This window comes from Lemur catta, chromosome 3 (genome assembly GCF_020740605.2).
Source record: "Lemur catta isolate mLemCat1 chromosome 3, mLemCat1.pri, whole genome shotgun sequence".
Classification (NCBI taxonomy): Eukaryota; Metazoa; Chordata; class Mammalia; order Primates; family Lemuridae; genus Lemur; species Lemur catta.
The window spans coordinates 78,015,260-78,037,854 of NC_059130.1; the positions used below are offsets into that span (position 1 = coordinate 78,015,260).

Sequence of the window (22,595 nt, forward strand, 5' to 3'; positions counted from 1 at the left end):
GATATGATGTCCAAAAATTCCTTTCAAAATCCAGGTGTATCTTAGGTCATCCTGGAGACTCATACACCAAATAAGTTTGCTTACCTAAATTCTGTGTTTCATCCTATTTTGGCCCTGACAAGTCAAAGAAATCATTCTTCCTAAGGTCACCATCTCCTATTTTGATACAAGAAGCAATACAACATAACTGAGGGTCATTTTTAAGACTAAATATTTATCACACCTATGCTTTGGAAACCATAAGCTTTGAGATTGGCCATATGTAGACTGATATTCAGGAGTCAAAAAACAGAACGTGGAGCTTGCTAATATATGTTATCCTATGAACTTCCCTTATCTTCACATATTATAAGCTTGCATTGCTACTATGGATGGCAAATGGAGAGGTTTTCATGGGCCAAAACTCTTCTTAAAGAAAATAATTGTGAAACTGAAAATACGAATAAAAAATCATTTGTAAATATCATATAGTACAGGTTAACAAAACAGAAGCCTATATAGAAAAGAGGTAAATAGAATCTCATTCAAACTTTGTTACAGCCTTGCTATGTACAGTTTTACATGTGCAATCTCACAAAAAAGCAATTTTACCCAAAACAAAATGGAAAAAGCTATTGTTTTAGATAATGCTTTATCCTGAGCTTAACTTTGTAGTCAGTACTGAAGAAGAGTTTAGTCAAAACATTAACTTCTGCCAATTTTATTTGTTTCTCGTCTATAACTATTCTTGTCTGTTAGGAAGCCTACAATAAAGACTTTTATATAACATTCCATCAGGGAAATGTTTATCTGTCGTTGGGCCTATATAAAGATTAAATATGATATTGCAGTAAGCCCTTGAATAGTATTATTTCTGTTGTTGTGTAGCAGATGTATTTTGTAGTCCTCATAAAATGAATAGCCACATTTATGTATCTGCCTCACACATTTGGCCTGTGAGTAAATATATAATTAGAAAAGATCAGAGCAACCCCATGGGCAACATATAAAAACATTTAAAAGCATTTCTTCATATCAATCTATTTTGATTGATAATCAGTCAAGCCTATAATAAGTCAAGCCTGAGGATAGCAATCTTAAAGTTTTTCTGTTTTGCAGTAGTAATATAAGTAAGACAAACATCTAGAGCAACTTTTCCAAAGTCTTGAATTGCTTGTATTTAGGGGAAAAAAAAATCTACTGGCACCAATCTTTTTTACTGAGTATATCAAAAAAAACATTCATATATGAGGCATCAGAGCATTTAGAGAAAAGGAAAGTAAAGTATAATGTCACACAACCTATAAGTTACAAAGCCAAGACTTAAGACTGCCAGTCAATCCTCAATTTTTTCTTTCTTTTTTTTTTTAGAGACAGGGTCTCACTATGTTGCCCAGGCTGGAGTACAGTGGCTATTCACAAGCACAATTACAGCTCACTACAGCCTTGAACTCCTGGGCTGAAATGATCCTCCTGCCTCAGCCTCCCAAGTAGCTGGAACTTTAGGCATGCGCCACCATTCCTGGGCTCCTATCCTCAATTCTTAACAAATCTCAGGAAACAAGAAAAAGTTCTTTACAATTAATAAAACATATAATATCCATAGTGTTTAAGTACTGTTTACAAGGAACATAAAACCTTAAAAAATAAAATATAGAAAAATTATTATTTTCCCCAAACTTGAGTTCATACTATATTTTTAAATTAAATATTAGAAAATAAATATGTATACTTCTCTATTTCGTAGTTGAGTAAAACACATGAGCTGTAGATTTGCTTGACTCTCATTTTCCTTAAGAATATACAAGGCAGTATCAACTGATAACCAAGGGGATGGCTTTCCTGTAAACAAAAAAAAACCCCAAGCACCTTAAAATAAGCAATCACTACTTACTCTTTCCTATCTAAAAAAGAAGTTAGTGGTTTCTTCCCCATTTAGATTTTATTTTAGAAATATACATCCTATTTTTATATGTAAACATCATAGCATTTGTAATAAGACACATAGCTATATATAGTGACCCTGCAAGAAACATTCTCTACATATTCACTTCCTAAAACCCACAACTTTTCTTGAACTCATCAAGAACTGAGGTTAGAGGACAACTCAGTAGCCTGAAATCCAAGAAAAAACAGATCTTTTCAGGGAAAGATGGGATACAAGCACTGGCTTACCTGTGGTGGAGGACAGGAGGAAGAGATGTCAGATACCATCTATATGCTGATACCCCCAAAATTTACATCTCCAGCTAGGATCTTTCCTCTGAATGTTAGACTCATATAATTAACTGCATATTTAACATTTCTACTTGAATTTCTATTACCAAAACTACAAAAACTATTACCCCCAATTCCTTTTAAAAAAAACTGTCCATCTATAGTCCTCTTTCTCTCAGTTAATGGCAACTCATTCCTTCCAGTTGTTCAGGTCAAAAATCTTGGAATCATCTCTAACTCTTTTCCTATCTCACATATCAAAATGAATCCTCAGGAAATTCTATGGTTCTACGTTCAAAATACATCCAGAATTTCTACTATCCCCTGTCCTACATATACTCTAGTTCAAAGCATTATTAGTTCTCTCCTAGAATTCTGCAATAACACCCCAGCTGGACTCCTTGTTTTCTCCTGAGTATCCTTCAACCTATTTTCAGTATAGCAACCTGACTGCTCTTGTTAAAATATAAGTCAGATTATGTCCTGCCTTCTACTCAAAATCCTCTAATGGAGTAGAGAGTTAGCAGAGTGCTGCTCCTTCCCTAACAGTAAGAAAAAGTGAATGAACTACAAAATCGTAACTTTTCTTGAACTCATCAGAGCTGAAGTCACAGGACAACTACGTAGCCTAAAATCCAAGGAGAGATGGGATGTAAGCACTGGCTTACCTGTGGTGGATCATAGGAGAAAGAGATGTCAAGTACCATACAAGTGGAAAAAGAAGAAAGAGGGCAGAAGATATCTGAAGACATAAAATAGAGAATTTTCTAAAAATAATGAAAGATAACAAGCCACAAATCCAAGAAGCTCAGAGAATCCCAAGCAGGATAAATACCAAAAAACTCAAAAAACAAAAATCTCCCAAATCCCCATACAACAGCATCAACAACACAAGCAAAAACTACCTAGACACACTTTCAAAGTGAGGAAAATCAAAGATAAAGAGAGAAATTTTGACCACATCCATGGTGAAAAACCTTGAAAAAAATGAGAGGAAAATCCTTATTTCTCTGATTAAAAGCCTAAGTCCTAAATATGGAAAAAAGAAACCCCAACCCTCTATCTGGTTTTGTCTTTGTTCCCCACCCACCTTCTCACTTACTCCATTATAGACACTCTAGCCTCCGTTCTGCTAATACCAGCACACTCTCAACTTGGAGCCTCTGCACAGAGTATGCTCTCTACCTGGAATGCTCTGCCACCTCCTCCACTCTTCACCCAGCGCTTCCACCACCCTTCCATTCACAAAGCTTACTCCCTTGTCTTCTGTGGAAGACAACAAAAATGGCTGCCCTCTCTGTATCCACAGCCCTTTGCAATGTGACTTTGCAGCTCCTCCATCAAGAGATCAAGTCTATCCCCTCACCCTGTGACTCCTGTCTTGTGACTTGCTGTGAGCAACAGAATGTAACAGAAGCAACATGATGCCAGTTCTGAGCCCAGACCTCAGGAGGTCCTATCGTGCTTTTGCTTTTTCTTCTCAGACCTGTGTTAACACCATGAAAACAAGTCCAGGCTAGCTTACTGGAGGATGAGAGATCATGAGGCACAGTCAAGCGATCCCAGCCAAGACCCAATACATAGGAAAGAACCCAGCCAAGATCAGCAAAGTCAGCCACCAGCTTACCTGTAGCTGAACACAACTGTGTAAGTAAGCCCTATAGGAAAAAGCCAAGCCTAGCTCAGATTAAGAGAACTATCTAACTGACCTACCAACTCATGAGCAAATGTTTAATTGTGTTAAGTGATGGAATTTTGGGGTAATTTTTAATGCAGCAGTTAATAATTGTACACCTCTTTCAAATTCTTTGTTTATTTGGCACCTTCTTAATGAAGCATACACTGACCACTCCATTTCAATGGCAACCCAACATTCCCTCAGCATTAACAATCCCTTTTTCCCTCCATGTTTTTCCCATAGCATTTATTCTCTAAGATATCATGTCACATTACTATGCTTATTATTTATTGTTTTCCCTACTAAAACATCAGTTTATGAGGGCAGAGATTTTTGTCTTTTTTGATTTCTGATATATCCTAAACACCTAAATTGATGCTTAATATATAAAGCCCTCAATACACCTTTGATAAATAAATGAATAAAGGAATCTTATTCATGAAAATACAGAGAATTAACAAATACACTAAATTTGCAGGGCTGTCTTGATTTTCTTCTCTGAAAAGTTATCATTTAAAAGTATCAGCTACCAAATTTTGTAAGTATCCTACAAGATATGCAGTGAAGACTTTCCAAATCTCTACTTTAGGAGGGAAAAAAATAGGGGTGGGGGAGAATCCTCTAGTAAGAAAATGTTTATATGTAAACATTATAAAAGAAAAATAAAGATTGATTTAGATCAGCATTAAAAGGATATCTAGGGAATCACCCTTTATAGACATCTTTCACTGATTAAAAATTATATAATAACCATTTTAGACACTAGAAAATTATTAATTTTTATCTAGAAAATATTACCATGAATGCAAAAATTAAGATTGTCTAAGTCATTGACATAGGACTTTGATGATATTATATTAAAAAATACTTACAGTTTCATATTGTCCCAAATTATGCCCCTATAGAACTTCTCTTAGACATATTAATTTTAAAAATTCAGTAATTAATTGATAAGCTAGGATTAATTAGCAAATAAAAAGTTAATTCTATATAATAAGAAAACAAGGTAACAATTTGTTCTTGTTTTTTAATAAAACATGCTTTAAACATATCCACAAAGCAATTTATTTGCTTTGCGTAATATGATAACACAGTCCATATACAAACTAACACTTTCTTTCTTAAAATGTAACCATATGTTTCTTATTTAGGCAGATTATTTTCTTTACTAACCAGGACTGTGGAATACTTACCTAAGTATTTTCAAAGAGGGTAAAAATTGATATTTTAAAAATATATAGAAAATTTAAACTTACCTTCAACTTGACTCAGGTTTAATGGCTTAATTGTTAGAAAAACCATGGACCTCTGAGCTATTTGCATTCTGTATTGATGACTAATGATTTCGCCATCTTCTTCTAAGAAGAAGCAACCTTTCGATTGTATGCATTGCCAGTCCTGAAATGAAGGAAAAAACTTTTCCAACAATATTTATTAAATGTTTCCAACATGCATAGGAATGAGGAGAAATTTGAGGAGGATATAAAAGAAATGTCAAATGTAGTCACTGCTCTTCAGGAATGTGCAAAATAGGAGGCAAAAAAAATAGGCATAACACAATTCAATTATAATTGGTAGTAATATACAGTTAGGACCAAAAAAGAATTATACATGCAAAAAATACTATAATCCAAGTTCCTAAAATATTGAGGATGTTCAACTAATATTTATTGTCTGACTGATTGGGGGGATATTGATATAAATTGAGGGGGCAACTGATGAACTATACCATGAAGAATTGACAGCATGTACATAATGAAAAGTAAGGGAAAGACATAATGGAGAGAAGAAATAAGAAAAATAAGTTCATGAAAGTGGGAGAAGTATTGACGCAAAGTAATAAATAAATATACTGCTGTAATAATCCAGGTCAGATTAATGCTAGGATCATAATAAAAATGAACAATTAAGGACAGGTAAAACAAATATATTGAAAGAAAAAAAATGACACGACTCTACTTAAAGTATATGACAACCAAAATACTGTTTCAAGTCTAAGTAACTAGAAGAACATTGAATAAAATTTTCACAGCTACAGAAAAATTTTGATAAATATAAAACATCAGTTTTGAGAAAGACCTTTCTGTATTGGCTCTACCATCTCTTGGTCTAGCCAAATTCCTTTTAGTTTGAATTAATATGTCTATGTGGGATCTCATAACTATTACAGAATTAAGTACAACTTGAAAATGGCACCTTGGGCAGGAAGTAAAGGATTCTGTATTGAAGTTATAGGATATTGTGCCATTACTACAGATGTGTGTAAAAATGCTTTTCACTTTATCATTAATAGGCTTGCCTACCTACAATGTAAGACATATTTCTGTTCTACTCCTAATGACTTCCAAAAATAGAGTACTAATGAGGCTTTGAAGTAACTTGATAAAGGAAGATGTTGGAAAATTATCTGTAAGGATATTTTGATAATAAGTTCAAGGCTTTAGTAATATTGATAACTACCGGAAAGGTATGCATTACTCTGTAACAATAACATCACAAATATCTTTTTAATCCATTATAAAAAAAGATTTCCCATGGCACTGAAAAGACAAGACCAAAAATAATTTACATTGAGATTTATTTTTTGCTTAATTTTTTTAAAGACTAAATTATCCTAATATATACTTATCTCTCATTTTTCTATTTTATAAGTCATAATTATTTTAATATTTTATACTATTTTAATATATTTAAAATAAGAAATTTAAAAATAAAAAATCCCTAAGATTCTACCATCCTTTGATTTTTACGTAATCCTTTCCAATAATGACCTTATATAGAAACTTATTTTTTACCTTCTAATAAACACCATTTTATGTTTTGCTTTTTAAATTTAATCTTATATCCAACATATTTTGCTGTTGAAAAAGAATAAGGCTGGAGGACCTACACTTTCTGATTTCAAAACTTAGTACAAAACTACAGTAATCAAAATAGTGTGGTACTGGCATAAAGACAGATGGATAGATCAATAGAATGAGATGGATAGCCTAGAAATAAATTCTTCTATATATAGTGAAATGATTTTTAACAAGGGTGCCAACACCAATTAATAACGGAAAAGACAGTCTTTTCAACAAATGTGGCTAGGAAAACTAAATATCCCCATGCAAAAGAATGAATTTGGACCCTTACCTTATGCCATATATAAAAATTAACTCAAAATAAATTGAAGACCTAAATGTGCTAAAACTGTAAATCCTTAAGAAGAAAACATAGGGGGAAAGCTAATATTGAATTTGGCAATGATTTATTCGATATGATACCAAATCACAGGCAACAAAAGAAAAATAGACAAACTGGACTTCATTAAAATTAAGTATTTTTATGTATCAAAGGACACTACTAACAGAGTGAAAAGAAAATCCATGGAATGAGAGAAATTATTTGGAAATCATATATTTGAAAAAGGATTAATATCTAGAATATATAAAGAATGCCTACAACTCAACAACAAAAAACCAAACAACCAGATTAAAAAATGAGCAAAGGAATTGACTGATCAATTCTCCAAAGATATACAGATAGCCAATAAGCACATGAAAAGATGCTCAAAATCACTAAACATTAAGGAAAGGCAAATCAGAACCACAATTTGATACCACCTCACACCCATTAGGATAGCTATTATCAAAAAAAAACAAAAAACAAAAAACAAAAAACAAAAAAAACCAAACCAAAACATCCAATAAATAACAAGGGTTGGTGAGTATGTTGAGAAATTTAAACTCTTGTGCATTGCTCATAGAAATATAAAATGGTGAAGTCACTGTGAAAAACAGTATGGCAATTCCTCAAAAAAAAAAAAAAAAAAAACCTAGAATTCCATACGATCTAGCAATTCTATTTCTGGGTGTGTAACCCAAAAAATGGAAAACAGGGACTCAGATATTTGTACGCCAATGTTTACAGCATCACTGCTCATAATATCCAAAAAGTGAAAACAATCCAAATGTCCATTGACAGAAGAATAAACAAAATATGGTATATACATACAATGGAATATTATTCAGTCTTAAAAAGGAATAAAATTATGACACATGCTGTAAGGTTCATGGATGAATCTTGAAGATATTATGCTAAGTGAAATAAGCCAGACACCAAGAATAAATAGTTCTTGATTCTACTTATATGAGGTACCTAGAGTGGTTATATTCAGAGAGACAGAAAGTAGAAAGTAACTAAAGGTGGTTAGTTGACAGGGGCTGTAGGGAAAGGGAAACGGGGAACTATTGTTAGTTTCATGGGTACAGTTTCAGATGAAAAAGTTCTGGAGATGGCAGGTGGCGATGGTTGCACAACAGTGTGAATGTACTTAATGCCACAGATAACTGTACACTTAAAAAATGAGTAAAATGGTAAGCTTTATATTGTGTATATTATATCACAAGAAAAAAACATTTTGCTATGTAATATTCAAAATTTCAATTTATATGGTTTTATGATGAAAATTAAGTTGGTATACCATAACTTAGTTAACTATTTCTAAAATCTTGGATATTCTCATCAATATAGATAATGTCAAAATGAATACTATTTTGTCTAAATGTTTTTCTTCTGATGAATGATTTCCTTGAGAAGAACTAGGCAAAAAGTGTATACATTTTTAAGGCTATGACATGTGTTTCCACCGTGCTTTATAAAACAGTGATGCTAATTTTACAACACCACCATTGGTATATAATGTAATAATATTACCATTAGTTGTCAGTAATGTGTTACCATGAAAAAAATTGGGTGGTAGTGTGGGATGATTTCTTTGTTTGTTTTTTTTTTAATTTGTTATTATTTTTTTCTTTCTTTTTTTTTCCAATGTGACTTTGTTTGGAATTTCTTTCTTTTTTTTTTTTTTTGAGGTTGAGTCTTGCTGTCACCTGGGTTAGAGTGCAGTGGTGTCATCATAGCTCACTGCAACCTCAAACTCCTGGGCTCAACCATATGTAAGATGATTTCTTAAGCAAGGTATGGGTACATAAAATATTCATTATATTATTCCATATATTTCTTATATCCCTAAAGTATTTAATAGTAAAAATGGTATTGTAATAACTTTTACATTAATTTGAATTTCCCTGATTACTAATAGTAAGGTAGAACATTTCCCCATGTGTTCATTTTTGTTTCCTTTTATGTGAACTACCTATTCATCTCCTATTCTCATATTGTAGCCTTGGCATTTTTCTTACATATTTTAATAAATTCTTTTGACTCTTCAGATATTAACTACCTTTTGTAAGTTTTGATATCTGTATTTTCTCTATTTCCTTTTATTTTAGTTTTTGTTATTTCTCAACTTATGCAAGTTTTCTATTTTTATTTTTATCTTTTCTTTGGATATTTCTTCTTAAACTGAATTTTAAGATTTTAAAATTTTATCATTACTGCTAAAATATTATTCAAGCTTTCAGTCATTAATCATATGCACTGTCACAGCTTTGGTGGTATAAAAGATGTGTATTTTTAATTCTGTGAAATTAAGATGTGACCTTAAATTACTAGGATTCATCTTCTTAATCATATTGCCCATGACAGAAACAAGTCATTATACATGATATTTCAACAACATTGCTATGAGGCAATATGGTAGACACAAATTAGCCATTTTACTAAAAGGAGAAACTGAGGTCCTCAGAAGTTCAGAGTTTTATAAGGAGTTTGTAGAAATATTAGGTCTAAGAGTTCAAGACTTTTGAATCAATGCTTTTACCATTAGATCATGTCTCCAAAAGAAAGTATATTCAGGGTACCAAATTCAAACTTTTTATTATCTCTGACACAATAAGGTTCAAACTTGGGCTTTAGCCAAAAGTTCAACTATTAATGATGAGTAATAGTACGTACAAATTTCCATTTAGCTTCCCTGAAAATCTCTGGGAGGGAAATATATATGGACTGAAAACAGATGATGGTATTACCTGAGAGCCAAATCCCCTTAGTATAATCAACATATAACGACCTCGGACAATGATGACAAGAAAGGAAATAAATACTCATACAGTCTTTAGGCAAGTTACCCTTTGAGACCATTTGAACTATGATTCTGACATTTAATAGCTACATTTAAAATGTTTTCCTTTCAATTAATTTTGATTATAGCATCAGATGGAATTTCTTTTAATATATTTTATAAATATATTTTTTTATATTTACCTATCTGGAATGGTATGTGATACTAGTTTAGAATTACAGAATTTTAAAGGTAGAAGAAATCTAAAAAGCAGTCTAATCCAGACTTATTTTTTGATTTATGGGAAAAGTCTGAAAAATAAAGCAATATACCTAATGTCACAGTTCTTATTGATTGCAGAACCAGATCTGGGACCTAGGTCTCCTTATTTTCTCTGCAGCATACCAGTTATATTCTGAATTCTGTTCTATTTCACATTTAAATATCTGCCATGATTTTTTAAAAGCCAATTTTTAAAGAAACTTTGTGTTTATATTATCATAATAAAGTATGATAGAGCATTATCATTCTGAATTATCCATGCATTTAAATGTTGAAATAAACTTAATCATTTGATTTTATTACTTAAAAAATATAGATTTTTAATAGCTACAAAATTTCTTAAATCTGTATTGTAATCATAGGTGTAGGAGTCCCCCCAGTTTAAATGAAACCATAAAAAATAATACATTTTGCCTAGTATACTGGTAGTGAACATACTTTGTGAAAAATTCCATAATTTGGAATTTTTCCATATGCTGATGGTACTTCTGGGGGCAGTGCCATGGACTAACAGGACATGGCTTTATAAAATTTAGCTTGGGACCAAGTTAAACATTTTTATTGCAGGTCTTTCCTAAATTTCCATTCTAGAAAATAATACTACAGTAGAAGAGAATGTGTAAGTTTCTTTGGAAAGACAGGTAAACTGCATTTCACAATACTATACATGGATTAATAAGGCTAGAAAATGATAGAATAATAGCTATTATAAAACAGAAGTACAACAAATACTATATTATTTATATCAACCAAACCTCAATGTAATAATCAGATGATTCTGACTACCAAATAACATTACTAGAATTTGTAGCTCTACTGTTTAAAAGGAAGTATCTGATTTCATAAGATCGGCCAGAGTTGTTAAACACATAATGCTTATTCAACCTAAAATTTCCTTTAAAACAAATAGACTTTCAATCATACAAAGCTCTTTCTGTAGGACCCAGACTAAAATGTTATGAATTAAAAGAAAAAAAGTACTGACAAATTGGCTGACTCATTCAAATAAATCAATTTGAAAGGATTATAGATTAAGTTGACAGTTTGAGTATTATGAGAAAAATGGAAGAAGGTTGAGTTCGGAAAAAAATTTAGAATGATGGAGTAAGAAATTCCATGTATAATATAATTTTTTGAGAATATAAAGCAAAAATGAAATAGCTTGTAATTCTCACACAGGGCATGAGGTGGTGCTATATTCAACCAATTCCGGTAAATTCATATAAATGCAAACAGTTGTTACTTCATTTATGTATCATATACAAATTTTGCTTATTTTCATTTGTAATGTTTAAGGAAATGATGAAAAACACAAACTATAAATATTAAAGCAGAAAATTCTAGCTATCAAAAAATATATCTGTATAGTTAACATTTTTCTTGGAACACTGTAGTGAATGAACATGATTTGTTTTGACATACAATTTCTGTATTATTATTAAAATTTTAGATGAGGAAGAATGATTAAGCAATAGAACAGCCACACATTTACTCAGAGGAGGAACTTATATCACCATCATCATCATCATCACTGTTGTTTTTTATACAGATATCCTATATCACATACTTATTACAAAGTGATTTTCTTTTGGTATAAGTAAATGGACAGTTATTGAATTATTTGTTATTAAAGAATTACAAATTATACATACTTTAAAATAAAAGGTTAAGTAGATGGTTTATGAAAGGAAAAATTGATATGGATTGCCATCTAATTGATGGGTTGAATTCATCGATATTTTGAAAATGTGAGAAACTATTGTAAAAATTATTATTTGGAGGTTTCACAAAAATTAACAGACAATGAACCATTTTGAGTTTAAAATGTTTATATTTATATTGTTACATATAGACATATATATAACGTATTTATGGTGTATAACATGCTGTACACATTTAAAATATATAGATTGTACAATATGTATGTGATGTGTGTGCAAATGTTAAGCATATATGTGTAAAGCATATATGTATAAAACTTATATGTAGGCATATTCTAATTAGGATTCTGAATATAGGAAGTATTATATCTCTGGAGTTTACAACTGATGGTCTGGGGCTTATTCTAATTCTAGTCATGACTAGCCTTAGCAAGGAAGTTGAAGCTATTCCTCTCTCAAAGGAAAATTCCTGACATTCCTTGAACATTACAGAACCTAAGCAAATGGATAGAATTGAAGATTAAAAAAAGAATAGTAATACAGTACCTAAGTATGGCCAATAGACAGTAATATATGTATAGTGCCTATAAGGATCTTATTTTCCTCCTGTAATTCTAATCCTTTACCAACTGTGTGGATTTATGCTTTAAAGGCTGTCTTATGCTACCACATTACAATTTTCTAATTTCTGATTTCTAATTTCTCCTTCTTGTCCCAATTTCGTAATTCTTTATTCCATATGAAATTGAGATACCTGAACTTGTTTAAAATAGATTTGAAGTATTTGAAGAAAATTAATTAAACAATCCTTTTAGTAATTTATTCTGTATATTCAATAACCAAGGATTTCTCAGAGTGGTTATGAAACCTCAGAAATGTATAAAATTTACAAAATTTTAAAAAATAACTTCAGGTGTTTGTCTACCAGGTTTTCTGTTTTTTACTGGAAACCCCTTTCAATCCCCTCCCTTCAAAAAAACCCCCCAAAAACAAAACTTTAAAGTAAAATGCAAACAAAGAACTAAATCCTACTGAATAACAAAGGGGTCACAGATTCTTTTTTGAAACAACCATTTCAGCTCATTTAAGAAATAACAGACAGTAAGCAACAGTAGGCAATATCAAGATCAGAAATAGGATATTAAAATGCAGAGCTATAAGGCCGGGCATGGTGTATCATGCCTGTAATCCCAGTACTTTGGGAGGCCAAGGCAGGAGGATATCTTGAGGCCACAAGTTTGATACCAGCCTGGGCAACTTAGTGAGACCATGTCTCTACCAAAAGAAAAAAAAAAAATTAGCTGGGAATGATAGCATGTACCTGTAGTCCCAGCTATTCAGGAGACTAAGGCAGGAGGATAGATTGAGCCCAGGAGTTCCAGGCTGCAATGAGCTATGAATCGCAATACTGCACTACAGCCTGGGCAACACAGTGATACCCTGTCTCCAAAAAAAGAAAAAAAAGAACAAAAACAAAAAACAGAGCTATCAAACATTTCCAAAAATCATTACATTTTATATGAAAGTCACAGAATTAAAAACTTGACAGTAGTCATGACATCTTTTAATCATTAAATTCTCTTAGGTCATTCCCAGTTATTATCCACATCATTCCCTATTCTTAACTTCTTGGATACAAAACTTAAATAGTTTCTTGTTAGGCAATCATTATGGCCTACCAACTCATTTTCACATGATTTCAGTGGTCCCCAACCTTTTTGGCACCAGGGACAGGTTTCATGGAAGACAATTTTTCCACAGCCGGGGGTGGGGGGTAGGAGGGATGGGGGAGCATGGTATAGTTTTGGGATGATTTAGCACATTACATTTATTATGTACTTTATTTCTATTATTATTACATTGTAATATATAATGAAATAATTATACAATTCACCATAATGCAGAATCAGTGGGAGCCCTGAGCTTGTTTTCCTGAAACTACATGGTACCATCTGGGGGTGATGGGAGACAGCAATTGATCTGACAGGAGGCAGAGCTCAGGTGGTGATGCCAGAGATGGGGAGCAGCTGTAAATACAGACGAAGCTTCACTCGCTGCTGCCACCTCCGCTCACCTCCTGCTGTGGGCTCAGTTCTTAAAGGCCGTGGTAGGTTGGAGATGGCAGGTCTGTTACACCTGCCCCTTCCTTACTACATTCAGGTACTACCCTAGGCCAAGCTATCATCATTTTATATCTGTATTTATCTATCAGCCTCTTAGTCTCTCCAATTTGAGGTCCCCATATATATAACACAATAGTAGAATAACTTTTCTTAAACTATACTTTCATTATGTCAGTCCCATATGAAGACCTACAGTCATTTCTTAGTTCTGTTAATAATATTAACAACACTATTATTTATTAAAGTAAATACTATCTCCCTGGCACTGTGCTAAATGCTTTACTTAGATGATTTAATCTCTCTAAAAACACACTAAATATAATTATTCCCAATTTATAGATAAGAAAACTGAGACTCAGAAGGGATGCTAACTAATTTACTCAAAGTTGCACAGATATTAAGTGACAAAGCTAGGATCCAAGCTCAGGTCTCTTTCTCTCCAAAGCCCTTGATCAACATCTAGAATATCACTTGGCACAGAGTAGCAGTCATTCAATAAATATTTTTTTGAATACATGATTCATTATGCTTTGCTACCTTGGTATACTGTTAATAATGAAATGAAAATTTCTATTTTTAATTCAAGACCCATATTTCACACTAAGCAAAATAGCTGGCATAAGCACATATTTGTTGAATTGAACTAAACTTAAAAAATCATATTGGCCCAATTAATGACACAGAGAAAAAGTCTTATTATGACTTCATGTAATCCATATTAGTATTTATTTGTATCTCTCTTTACACTGGCTAAAATTATGTTTATCTACACTTTTGAATCAGGTAAACTATAAGTATTTAACTAAGTTAATTTTATTAGCAATTAATTTAATTGTAAAATATAAAAAGTTTCCATTGTTGGAAAATAATATTGTTGGAACACTAAATATCGTGTGTGAACATGTTGGACATGCACACCAAATTGCTTAGGGTATACAGATTCCTAAACAGTCTGAACAAAATTCCTTGGAGATAATGTTTTAAAATTTTAATATAGAACAAATGTCACCGTCTAGCAATTTAAAGATATAAGGGACTTCAGAGTTCAATAACAAATACAGAGTTGTTATTTGAAACAAAAATGTGGCTCTTGAGAACAATCAGTTCAGTATTCTAACAGCAGTTATAGTATGTGGTCATAACCATTTTTCCCCCTTTTACAGAGGTCTCTAGGTACACATTTTTAATGTATCCTAGCAGTTTCCAGTTAATGTTTTATATTTCTGTAGCTATTATTTTCTGTTGAAAGAAAACTAGTAAAGGTTGAATCTAGAAAGGGAAAACAAAGAAAGAGATCAATATTAACACTCTACAAATATTGACTTAGCAAAGTGACTTTGTTGTCTTTCTCTCATAGGAATTGATATCGAATGAATGATTTATTTATAAGAAACACATATGGAAAGTATTTGTTAAACAAAACAAAAAATTTTCTTGCCTAAGTATATAATTAGATAATCTACTCATCAAGTTCAAAAATTTAAGAGTCATCATTTTCAAACTGAAGATCTTGTAATAATATTCTTATCCAACATTTATACTTTAAAAGTATTACACTGGCTTACAGGTAGAAATGCTGCATTCCACAGCATTCAAACTCAAAAAAACTTAAAAGAATTTCTTCACAAACTTTACTGGTTCTCTGCAGACACTGAGTAGTTTGTATGCTTATAGTCAATTTTTTTTTTAGAAAAAGTCATTTCTATTAATTTAAAATACTATACCTTTATTAAGTTTGGCTCAGTTAACTTTGAGTTTCGGTTACTATTAGCATCCATGGTAATTGTGAAGGAAACAGATGTTTTGAACTTTCTGGTTGTTGATAGTAAAGAACTCCTGATGTCACCTGTAATAAGTAATAGTTATTTGGTCTCACATTATGAAAAGTTGTCAATAGGAGTTTGCTTCTAAACACAATCCAATATATAAAAGGTCCATTGTATTACTTTCATTCTTTTTTCTTCCTATTGAAATAAAGTCAAAAGTTTTATATTTATCAAGCTTTAATGGTCCCTAATTTATGAGCTACTAATAAGATTCCTTATTTCAATATGTCACCTTTTAGTCTGAAATTTTAGTTTTAATAAAATATAATGAGCATAGCCAAGTCAAATTCTATAATAAAATTTTACTTCAATGGATTTTTACAGCTAAGAGAGTTTAAAAATTGTAGCTAACAAAAGTTAGATTCTCATTTGTTTTATCACTGATAAGCTGAGATGGAAGGAAAAAAGCATCTGAATATGACCCTTCATTTCTGATCAAGAAATTCCTAGTGTTAAAAGTAAATACCTTTACTTGAGAGTGTTTCCTGATCAGTTTTTCTTATGCTTCCAGGTGATGGTTTTGGTACTGGTGATGGGTCCCTTTCAGGGGACCCTTTGATGTGGCTTCCAAACTGTTGATGACTCAGTTTACTGTCAACCTCCAGTTTTTCTAGTGTAGTCTTGAGACACTGCTCATTGGTTGTCATATATAATTTACAAAACTACAGGAAATAAAAAGTAGTCCAGTGGGTACAACACTCAATCATACATTTGGAAGGAGGAGAAGGCAAATGTACATTAGTAGGCAAGGGATAGACTGATAGATGGAATATATTTCCTATTGTACTTGGTTACTTATTTTATTTTCTTGAATCAGATTGACCAGCCTCAAGTGACCTAGTAAAATGCAGCCATGATTCAATGAGGAGGTCATACTCTGACTGAAAATAAAATGTTACACGAGGAAAGGTGATTTATTATTATTTTTTTTACAAGACATGGTGTAGACTTGCGTTTTTTCTAAATAATTTTTATGATTCTTCCATCCTAGAAAAGGTACATTTCTAAGGGGAGTCTCTATATTTGTGTATGTGTCTGTGTGTGTGAGTACACACATATTTTAACTTGGTTATATTATTTTTAACATAGTCATCAGATTACAATTGTAGGACTGAAGAGATTAAATTTCAATGAGTATATGTCATTGCCAATATTAAAACGACATGTCCCTTTAAAAATACTTTTCTGACATGTTAATTAGCTTGATTTAACCACTTCACAATGTATACATATATCAAAACATTACATGTACACCATAAATATATACAATTTTATTTGTCAATTATACCTAAATAAAGCTGGGGGAAAATGACATAAAGATACTTTTCCTATACAGTATGCAAATTTACATCAATGTGAGCTTATGTACCTTGATGTAGTCAAATTTGCCATCAGCATTTACATCAGCCAAATTTATTATGGCATTTACTTCTTCTCGAGTCATCTTCTCACCTCTCTGAAAAAAAAGATTTATTTTAAAGCAAATGATTATCACTTTGCTATTCATGGAAATATTAGAAATACATTTTAATCTTTTTACAAGTAAGTTTGAATATATAGTTTCATTATAAATCATAATGAGTATTATATCAAACAAGAATGAGGCTGTTATATACAATAAAATTTCACAATTTATTAAACATAGTGAAAGTGTGCTGAATTACAGTTTACTGAATTCTCATAATTGGATCACAGAGTCAGTAAAAACTGCTACTGAATTTAGAGTAATGATATTTTTCTAACATTGTACCACGAAACAGAACAAATTCCTAATCCCATTTATACTTTGTTTTCCTTTTACTTATCACTTGCGGACCTATCACTGATTTTCCAAGAGTTCTGGCCAGGAAAGAACTGCATAGGAGCACAAAGGGATTGTAACATAAGCTCAATTTTATACTTTATCTTTTATTTACAAAGCACCTTTCATCCAGAAGGATCCATAAGTACTTTATAAATAACATGTATGTGATTCATTTCACCTGTCAATGAAATAGTTATATTTAATGTGAACTTTAGTAACCAAAGCTAGATTCCAAGCTGTTTTGCAAAATGTGTTTATTATAAAACGGTTTCACAGATCTTACCTTTGTTAGAAATTTATAAAGGTCAGTGTGTAAAATAGAGCCATCAGCATTTACATCTAATTGCTTAAATGATTTTAGCAGTTCTGCTTTTGAAGTAGGTTTTTCTTTCCTTAAAATTATACAAAAATCATCAAAATTCAGTTTGGTAGTTTGAGGAGTCCAATACTTATTAATGGTCTTTTGGGATGGATTTCGTCCTGCATGCTGAAGAGCTGCCCAATAAAACAAGTATTATTTGTTATTGTAACATTTGAAATTGGCATCTAAGTGTATTTTTCTTCAAATCATTATACATTATGATATTAAACAAATATACTATACATAGACTAATACATTACCTATAGTGTTGATTGTCTAATGATATCAATGTATGCCTGACTACACTGAAAAACAAAAATATATATGCCTCCAGCTAAAGATTCTTGAATTGTTAATGCCAGAATTAAATAGATTTCTCCTATTCTGACAGTTTGGTTCTTAACGTACATGGTTCCAATAACTGATAATACCTGATTTACTTAAGAGCTTTTAGAGGAAAAAAAAGATTAAAAACAGTCATCTACTTAATTGCTTTAATGATATAAGGATAACTGCAAAAAGCATAAATTATGCTTTTTTTTCTGGCTCAACAAATATCTTAACGACAATTCAGCTATAAAAAAGAATGAAATTCCATCATTTGCAAAAACACAGATGAACCTGAAGGACATGTGAAGTGAAATAAACCAGGCACAGAAAGACAAATACCACATGATCTCAGTATGTAGAATATAAAAAATAAAAGTCGTTATCATAGAAGCAGAGAGTAGAACTGTGGTTACTAGACACTGGGGGAGGGGATGGGGAAAAGGAGAATGGGTAGAGGTTGGTCAATGGGTGCAAAGTTACAATTAGATAGGAGGAAATAGATTCTGGTGTTCTATCGCACAGAAGGGTGACTATGGTTAACAGTAGGCATTATATTGATACAATACAAAATAACTAGAAGAGAGGCTTTTGAATGTTCTTCCCAAAAAGAAATAATAAATACAGGAGGTGATGGATATAATGTACAATATGTATGTATCAAAACATCAAATTGTATCCCATAAATATGTATGATTATAATATATCAATTTTTAGAAGGCCCAAATATCTTACTGAAATGAGGAAATCATTCATTTGAGAATATTAATGTCAACAAGGCATGATATGTTCATCATTGCTAGGTAGTAGGGTCTAAAAAACATTAATCATATTACAAATGTCAAATATATGGACAAAAAGTATCCACTTGTAGTTATGGCCCTGATAAAAGTCAAGAATGTCAACATACTTTGAGAGAAGACTATCAAGGAGATAAATTAGCCAAACTACTCTTAATTTTTAACCAGGTTCTTATATCTATGAAAGGCAAAGAATTAAGCGGGGTCCTCTTAATGTGGAAATTCATAGCATTGAAGATAATATAATTTTTAAAAATTTGCCATGATTCAGACAAAAGCCCTGATTACCATGCTGTACTAGGAACAAAATATAAGTAAGTATTTTGTCTAGTGTGTAAATAGACAATTCTTTAATTCATTTATTAATAGAATTAGAGAGATGGCCTATTTGTTTTAGGATTCTAACCCCAGCCAACTCACACCCTTTAAAGCTGAGAATACAAGTAGAAGAATAATTAATTTGTAATTTGAAGGTCAAAAATCCATGTGAAAGAAAATTATATTTTCTGTCCAGCTTTGAGAAAATAGGTGTGTAAAACAAGTTGGGAAGTGTTCAAAAAAAGGAAAAAAAAAAAGAAAAGAAAATACATGTGTAACTCTTTCCCACAAGTGGCAGCTTAGCATACTCTTACATGTTGTTACCTTCAGTAAAAAAGAAAATACTGTTTTTAAAAATGTGCTTTTAATTACAAAAGAACTTTCTTAGAATAAAATTAAATATGCCAAAATATGTGCTCAGTAAGTAGACATCCCCATATCTAAGAAACTGATATAATCTATTTCCTAATAACTAACTTTAATTTCTAGTTGGATCTCATTATTAAGTTTGATAATAGTAAAAACCTTATGTAACTGTAGATGTTTAAAGGTTAACACCAAGATATTGATCTTTTCCCAGTGTTCACTTTAAGATTTGCCATGAGACTGTAATACCTGTATTATTTATAAATTGACAAAAAAGGAACTCTAAGCTGTGGTAATGCTACTACTGCTCTATCCGACCTTGAAATGGAAATGTCGGGGCACATGTTATGTGTGTAAGTAGCAGAAGGATACAGACAAAAGACACAGAAGTAAGAAAGAGGTGATACAGGTTCACATTACTTCTTTTTTTTTTTTTTTTTTTTGAGACAGAGTCTCACTTTGTTGCCCGGGGTAGAGTGAGTGCCGTGGCATCAGCCTAGCTCACAGCAGCCTCAAACTCCTGGGCTTAAGCGATCCTACTGCCTCAGCCTCCCGAGCAGCTGGGACTACAGGCATGCGCCACCATGCCCAGCTAATTTTTTCTATATATATTTTTAGTTGTCCAGATAATTTTTATTTCTATTTTTAGTAGAGATGGGGTCTCGCTCAGGCTGGTCTCGAACTCCTGAACTCGAGCGATCCACCCGCCTTGGCCTCCCAGAGGGCTAGGATTACAGGCGTGAGCCACCGTACCCGGCCCACACTACTTCTTTTTAAAAACTAGATTATCTGGAATCAATCATTACAATGTTACAAAGAATATTCCACCATAAAACCAAGAATGTACATAACACTGAAGAGACAAATACTGCAATGTTTTACTCCCACAAAATTTGAGATTGATAGCACCTCGATAATACATGCTCACTGATACACAAACTAAATGCCATAATAATGGAAGGTATGTTAAACTTTTAAACTTAGTAGATTCCCTATCTCAGCATATTTTCAAAAGAATAAAGAGAAAAACACTCAGATATTTTAGAAATGATAGCAAATTACATGTAATTTTAATTAATTAGATTTCTGCCTATACCATTTAATATATATGACTTAAACACTAATATTTAAAATTCAAAATATAACACTTAACTAATTTTAAAATTATGTAAATTGAAGTAAAATTGAACATGATTTTAAAAATCACTTCAGTCATACACATTTGTGTTTAAACTATTTTACAAATAATGTCTTTTATTAGATATCAAATAAATTTTAATCTTTTCAATTTTCATATTCCCCAAAATGGATTTCCTCGAATAGAGAACTTATTGCTTACAAACCCAAGACACTGATGCAAAAATATGTCAGAATTTAGGTTTAAAGAAACTGCTTTTAAAGTTGGCAAAATAACTCAGTTTCTCTACCCATAAAGTTATTAGCCTTGATGAAACTGACATGAGGAGTCAGTGTTATCTGGTATTGATGTTTATCACTTTCTGGTAACTAAAGACCTTCAAGTCATCTGATAACCCTGGCAAGGACCAAATCCAGTGGTTTTGAGGACATTTGTTACCATAGGAATTTTAAAATGTGATAATGGAGAGAAGCAATAAACGACAAAACAAACAAACAAAAAACCAAAAAAACAAAAAAAGTAAAACACCAGAACTCTTAATTCTCTTTTGAAATTTCACTTATCTCCTAATACGTTACTTTTACATTCAACCCATTTTATATATTCTTCACATTTTCTCAGATAGGCCAAATCCAGATAGTGACTTAGATGCCCAAAGGGTCTGAATTCTATTATTATACATCTTAAAGGACTAAAATGAGAATTAGGAAATATTTTAAGTAGTAATTGACGGAAGTTTTACCAATCTAGTCTGTATAAATATTGAAAGTTTTATTTTGAAGTTCCTAGAACATGTAACTATGTAAAATGGCATAATAGCTTCCTATAGTTCCATTGCTCAAGTTTTGCTAAGAAATTGAGATGATTCAACAATGTAATTCTAATTCCTGTCTTTCTGACCTGCTAACTTTCAACAAAAAGGAAAAATACTTAAGTTTTTAAAATTTTACCTAAGTAAAGTTGATCTTTAGACATAATGTTTTCTAAACTGCTTTTGAAGACAGTTAAGTAGGCAGCTCTACAATTCGTATAAAATATCTCCTCTTCAGTTAGTGGAAATTTCTTTGTTCGAGGACTCTCTGAAAACGTTGATTTCTGACTGGAGAAATCTGTATCACTTCCTGGACTGATAGCCATTCTATTAGAAAATAATTTAAAAATTTATTTTAGACAATGTTAATCACCTAAATGCATTATCAGCATGTTTTAAATAGGGGGGAATCAAGATATTAAAGTTTTTATATGTATATGAAAAGGATGAAAATTATAACATATATTTGGAAAAATCAAGACATTAAAGGTTTTAGATGTGGAAGAAAAAGATGAACATTATAATATGTATATGGACATAGCCTTTGGCAGTTGATTTCTAATTATATATATGTATACATACACATATGCAAATATAATTGTTTTTCAAGTATGTGATAATAGCCAAAAAACAAAGATATAATACAAAAGAATCATCACAAGACAAAGGAAAAGCACATACCTATTTTCTCAAAATAAGAGATAAAACTCTTCATAGGGTTGTCAAGAGAATTAAATCAGTTAATACATGTGAAGCATATAGAACACTAGTACATAATAAATGCTAAATAAACTGTAGATAGTATATGAAACTCCACAATAATGAGAATTTGGATATGGCTGGTAGTTGGCACCCATCTTCCACAGCAGGATCAATGAGATTTCATGAACATCTTGATAGTGTAGACTCACATTTCAGATAACTGAATTTGAAAAGTCCCATAGCTAGCACTATCAT

The 22,595-nt window shown here is 31.7% G+C and overlaps 1 protein-coding gene across 2 annotated transcripts in view; it reads right to left on the reverse strand.

The window, feature by feature from the left end:
* EFCAB7 (EF-hand calcium binding domain 7) overlaps window positions 1–22,595 on the reverse strand; it is a 43,549-nt gene that overhangs the window by 19,380 nt on the left and 1,574 nt on the right. For both annotated transcript variants that reach the window (XM_045547846.1, XM_045547847.1), the window contains exons 2-8: window positions 21,778–21,965; window positions 17,801–18,012; window positions 17,083–17,169; window positions 16,180–16,375; window positions 15,612–15,733; window positions 5,131–5,272; window positions 1,712–1,821 (exon numbers count right to left, since the gene is read on the reverse strand). In XM_045547846.1, the coding sequence (XP_045403802.1) occupies window positions 1,712–1,821; window positions 5,131–5,272; window positions 15,612–15,733; window positions 16,180–16,375; window positions 17,083–17,169; window positions 17,801–18,012; window positions 21,778–21,964 (1,056 nt within the window). In that variant the 5' untranslated portion in view covers window position 21,965. The remainder of the gene's footprint in view (window positions 1–1,711; window positions 1,822–5,130; window positions 5,273–15,611; window positions 15,734–16,179; window positions 16,376–17,082; window positions 17,170–17,800; window positions 18,013–21,777; window positions 21,966–22,595) is intronic.